Source organism: Bufo gargarizans, chromosome 9 (assembly GCF_014858855.1).
Source record: "Bufo gargarizans isolate SCDJY-AF-19 chromosome 9, ASM1485885v1, whole genome shotgun sequence".
NCBI lineage: Eukaryota > Metazoa > Chordata > Amphibia > Anura > Bufonidae > Bufo > Bufo gargarizans.
The window spans coordinates 189,919,497-189,924,251 of record NC_058088.1 but is presented as its reverse complement, the minus strand read 5'-3'; the positions used below and the strand labels follow the sequence as shown (position 1 = coordinate 189,924,251).

At 44.6% G+C, this 4,755-nt stretch overlaps 1 protein-coding gene across 2 annotated transcripts in view; it reads left to right on the top strand.

Moving 5' to 3' along the window:
* Positions 1-4,462, top strand: part of SLC31A1 (solute carrier family 31 member 1) — a 22,074-nt gene extending 17,612 nt beyond the window's left edge. For both annotated transcript variants that reach the window (XM_044305897.1, XM_044305898.1), the window contains exons 2-5: positions 1,416-1,563; positions 1,761-1,833; positions 2,649-2,817; positions 2,948-4,462. In XM_044305897.1, coding sequence (XP_044161832.1) covers positions 1,453-1,563; positions 1,761-1,833; positions 2,649-2,817; positions 2,948-3,149 — 555 coding nt within the window. In that variant the 5' untranslated portion in view covers positions 1,416-1,452 and the 3' untranslated portion in view covers positions 3,150-4,462. The remainder of the gene's footprint in view (positions 1-1,415; positions 1,564-1,760; positions 1,834-2,648; positions 2,818-2,947) is intronic.
* Positions 4,463-4,755: the final 293 nt, after the last annotated feature.

Here is a 4,755-nt window from a genome sequence, read left to right as displayed (position 1 = left end):
CAGAATAGTGAGTGCAGCTCTGGAGTATATACAGGATGTAACTCAGGATCAGTACAGGATAAGTAATGTATGTACACAGTGACTGCACCAGCAGAATAGTGAGTGCAGCTCTGGAGTATAATACAGGATGTAACTCAGGATCAGTACAGGATAAGTAATGTAATGTATGTACACAGTGACTGCACCAGCAGAATAGTGAGTGCAGCTCTGGAGTATAATACAGGATGTAACTCAGGATCAGTACAGGATAAGTAATGTATGTATACAGTGACTGCACCAGCAGAATAGTGAGTGCGGCTCTGGAGTATAATACAGGATGTACCTCCGGATCAGTACAGGATAAGTAATGTATGTACACAGTGACTCCACCAGCAGAATAGTGAGTGCAGCTCTGGAGCATAATACAGGATGTAACTCAGGATAAGTGATGTACTGTACTTTCATATTTTACATTATATTATATCTGTATATAATAACAGCGTTCATACTCTTTAGTAGTGTTACTCCAAGCAGTACTGGTCAGTCCGGTGAGCTGCGTTTGATCCTCTGTTGGGAAGTTTCCTGATACCGCAGACAAGTTGTCTCTACCTTTTAGATATAAATTCATCGGCTTCAAAGATCCAATCTGTAGTTTGTGCCATGAAAAGGCAAACACAATAGCCAGGGCCGTCCCCCGGGGCCACTCTTAGGATGGCTCTGGACAGATACTTATCTAATAAGATTGAATTAGTTGGCTCTGCTTGTCGGCTGATGATGACATCCAGGTGGAGCTTGTCCCTTATATTATCTCCACCTTCCTGAGATCACTGCAGAAATAAAAGGGGACTCTGCGGTCAGGCTGTGGACTCTGCGGTCAGGCTGTGGACTCTGCGGTCAGGCTGTGGGTTGGTAAGAGAGGCTGCGCCTGGCGGTGACCGCACTGGATCGCCATGTCCTTGTAGAGCGCAGACATTCGGTAGAAGGCCCGGTGGGGTTGGTCTTGGCTTCCAAGGTGTGGAATACAGTGGCCAAAACCAAGGGTAAGTGCTGCAGCTTTCCTCCGTGCTCAGTGTCGCCACCTGCTGGTTTGCTCATACTTGGGTGGGGGGAAGGGACGTGGCAACTGCTGTGGACACATACTTTGCAAGCCCAGTCTGCCAATATTTGTTACATTGTATTCACATCTGTAGTGTTTGATTGTATTCACCTGGGTAGGATTCTTCTTTTTTTACATTGTATTCACCCCTGTTGGGCTGTACGTTATGTTGTATTTACATCTGCAGGATTGTATTTCCGGTTCGTTACATTGTATTCACATCTGCAGGATTCTATTTCCGGTTCGTTACATTGTATTCACGTTTGTAGGATTGTTCTTATAGTTTGTTACATTGTTTCTAAAGAGACTGAGTTGATTTCTTTCTTTTTTTTATACATAGGTTAACAGTGGAATAGCAGTTTTTGAAGGCTTCCAAAATGTCCCACGACCACCACACCATGACTACGGCTGATCCCCACAGTGGTCACCACCATCCCACCACGAGTGGACACGACCATGGCGGAGGAGGTGGATCTATGCATATGATGGTAAGTGCCAGTTTGGAGTGCTTGTTATTTTAGATGGAGTCTTTTGGGGCTGTCTGTGGGATCGTACACCTGTCTGTCCTACATCTTTCATGGTACGAGGAGGCTTCTGTATACTGGTGGGATCTCATGGGTGGTGTGTGGCCAGGTAAGTCACTGGTAGATGACCCCTGACATCTCCCCTTTGTTTTCCTCCACAGCCCATGGTGTTTTACTTTGGATATGAGAACGTGGAGCTTCTATTCTCAGGGCTGGTGATCAATTCCCCGGGAGGTCAGTACGTGTGTGATCAGTTACTGGCGCCGCTCGTCCCACATGCCCATAAACACCTCACACATCGTCACCTTGGAGTCGTATGCTGCCCCCTTCTTCTTGATAACCTGCAGACAATAATAGAGGAGGCAAAGGGAAGCCACATGGCTGCGGGATCAGACTGCATTGTGTTTGTTTGTAGTCTGTCACCATGGAAACCCATTGTTCTCCCTAGGAGCTGTATAGATTTGCAAAGTTGGAAATCAATGGATTGCAGAAGTGCACAAACCCTTAAAATGGGTATTCCCATCTTGTAAAGTGATGGCGTATCTCACAACAGATATGTTGTCACTTTATGATTGAAAGGGGGGGGGGGGGGACCTCTACCGACCCTGAGAAGCACTAAATCGGCGTCATGATCATCTCAGGATCAGTGAAGTCCCAAAGGCCAGATCCCCACCAATGATGGCATAGCCCAGGGGTGGCCAGCCTGTGGCTCTCCAGCTGTTGCAAAACTACAACTCCCACCATGCCCTGCTGTAGGCAGTCTGGGCATGCTGGGAGTTGTAGTTTTGCAACAGCTGGAGAGCCTCAGGTTGGCCACCCCTGGCATAGCCTATTACTTTGCAATATGGGAATAGCCCCTTTAAGCGAAGCAACAGTACAAATCTGATAGTCTGTTACAGTGTATCAGTGCAGGTATAGCTGTGAGGGGTCTATCAGAACTAAGGGGGGGCAGGGTTAATGTCTCCTGGTTCCTAGCTGGCACATTGCAGGGTTTTTTAGGGGGTGAGGCTCATACTAACCAGCGTCTCTTTCTGCCCTCCCTGGTACAGAAATGGCCGGGGCCTTTGTGGCCGTGTTTCTGCTCGGAATGTTGTACGAGGGGCTGAAGATTGCGCGCGAATCCCTGCTCCGGAAGTCGCAAGTCAGTATCCGTTATAACTCCATGCCAGTACCAGGACCCAACGGCACCACCTTGATGGAGACTCACAAGACTGTGGGGTAAGACGTTGGCTGGGATATCCCTTTAACAAGAGTGTTCCTTCATGAGTATCCTATAATGCAGCCCTTTTATTATCAGAATGTGGACACTCCCTTTAAATCATGCTTCATTTCTTCTTTATGTCCCCAGACAACAGATGCTGAGCCTCCCGCACGTTTTCCAGACGTTTCTTCACATCATCCAAGTCGTGGTCAGCTACTTCCTCATGTTAATATTCATGAGCTACAACGCCTACCTGTGCATCGCGGTGGCGGCCGGAGCCGGCACCGGATACTTCTTCTTCAGCTGGAAAAAAGCGGTGGTGGTGGACATAACTGAACATTGCCATTAACGAAGAACCGCCCTCCCCCAAGGGCTTGAGTGATGGATCATCTGGTGACACCGGCAAAGAGCTCCTCCACCTCTCACAGACGAGTGACCAATCCAGCAGACTCCGCCAATGCCTTTTTATTTTTTTATATAATTTCAATATCGCCGCGGTAATTAACGTCACGTCCTCGTAGTGAAAGTTTTCTTGACCAGCAATGGATTTCTGATGGAGTGTTCCTTTAAAAAACTTAACATCCTCTCCATTTCTCTGACCAAGACGCTTCAGATACTGAATGCTTCCCTTAACCAGTAGGGGGCCCCATTAGATTATGTGAAGCCTTAAATTCTAACGTCGAGAAGCTTGGTGGATTCTTATTGGCAATTCCTTGAGACATTGCTTCAGTCCTTATACAATCAATGCTTCTTCTCCTAATTTTGATTCTTCTCTCCATTAAAATTCAGTTTCGATCCCTATTATATGTGATAAGGAAATATTCAGTAATTGAAATCACCCCCTATGTGGATACAGTCAGGCACATAAGCTCCTCCCCTGCTTAGTCCTGCCCCCAAGGAGCAGTCAAAAAGTTATATTTATGATTCAGTAATTGTTCCCCCCCATCTATGCAGTTCTGTCCAATCGTGGTTTGCCAGAGACGTGGAAGCCCCTCCCCTTCTTAGTCCTGCCCCTAAGTTTTAGTCTAAGATCACCACCTAGGTGATTGCAGTCCTATTATGGTTTGGAAGTGGTATGTAAGCCACTTTCCAGCTTAGTCCTGCCCCAAAGGAGCAGTAAAATATTTCTATTTAGTAAGTGTGGGGTCACTGCCTATGCGATTGAAGTCCAGTCATGGATTACCAGTAGGATGGAAGCCCCTCCCCTGCATAGTCCTGCCCCTGAAGAGCGAGCAGCCCCCCCCCCCATCATTTACATATTCTGACAAGTAGGTGCAGTATTGATAATAGAATCAAGAACGAATTAAGCAGTCACGTAGATGGCCTTTAATATAGACGACTGAAATCTACATTTTTGAAGTTTCACGTCTTAAAAAAAAATCTTGTGTTCTATATTTTTTTAGTGTAAAAAAAACAAACATTTCATGAATATGTTTATTTGTTTTTTTTTCCAATAGTTTAAACCTAAAAAAAAAAAAAAAAAAAAAAATATTCAATCCATTTAATAAAAAAATAATAGTGAACATTTTGCAAATTTGTGTTTTCCAACTCTTTATTTTCCAAGCTGGGTGTGAGTGACATCTTGTGGTAGATGTTGGTATTGCAAATAAATCCTGTTATTCTGCCCCAATCTGAATTTTGGGATAATAAAAATTGCAAACATTTCCAAGATGTTTCCAGGTATGAGAGGGGACAACATGTTAATTTGCATCCATAAGACCATTATGGTGATTAAAAAGAAAAAAAAAAGTGTAACGGTAATTTATTTTTTTATTTGTGTAATGTGTAGGGGCAGGGATACTGACCATTTTTGTAATATACTTTAATTACTGAAATCATACATTTCTATTAGCAAAATGGCTCTAAAGTGGCCCAATTTGAGCCTTAGCAGCGCTCCTCTGTCTTCTGTTTACATAACTATGGAGACTTGCTCAATACTGACTGTGTTATATAAA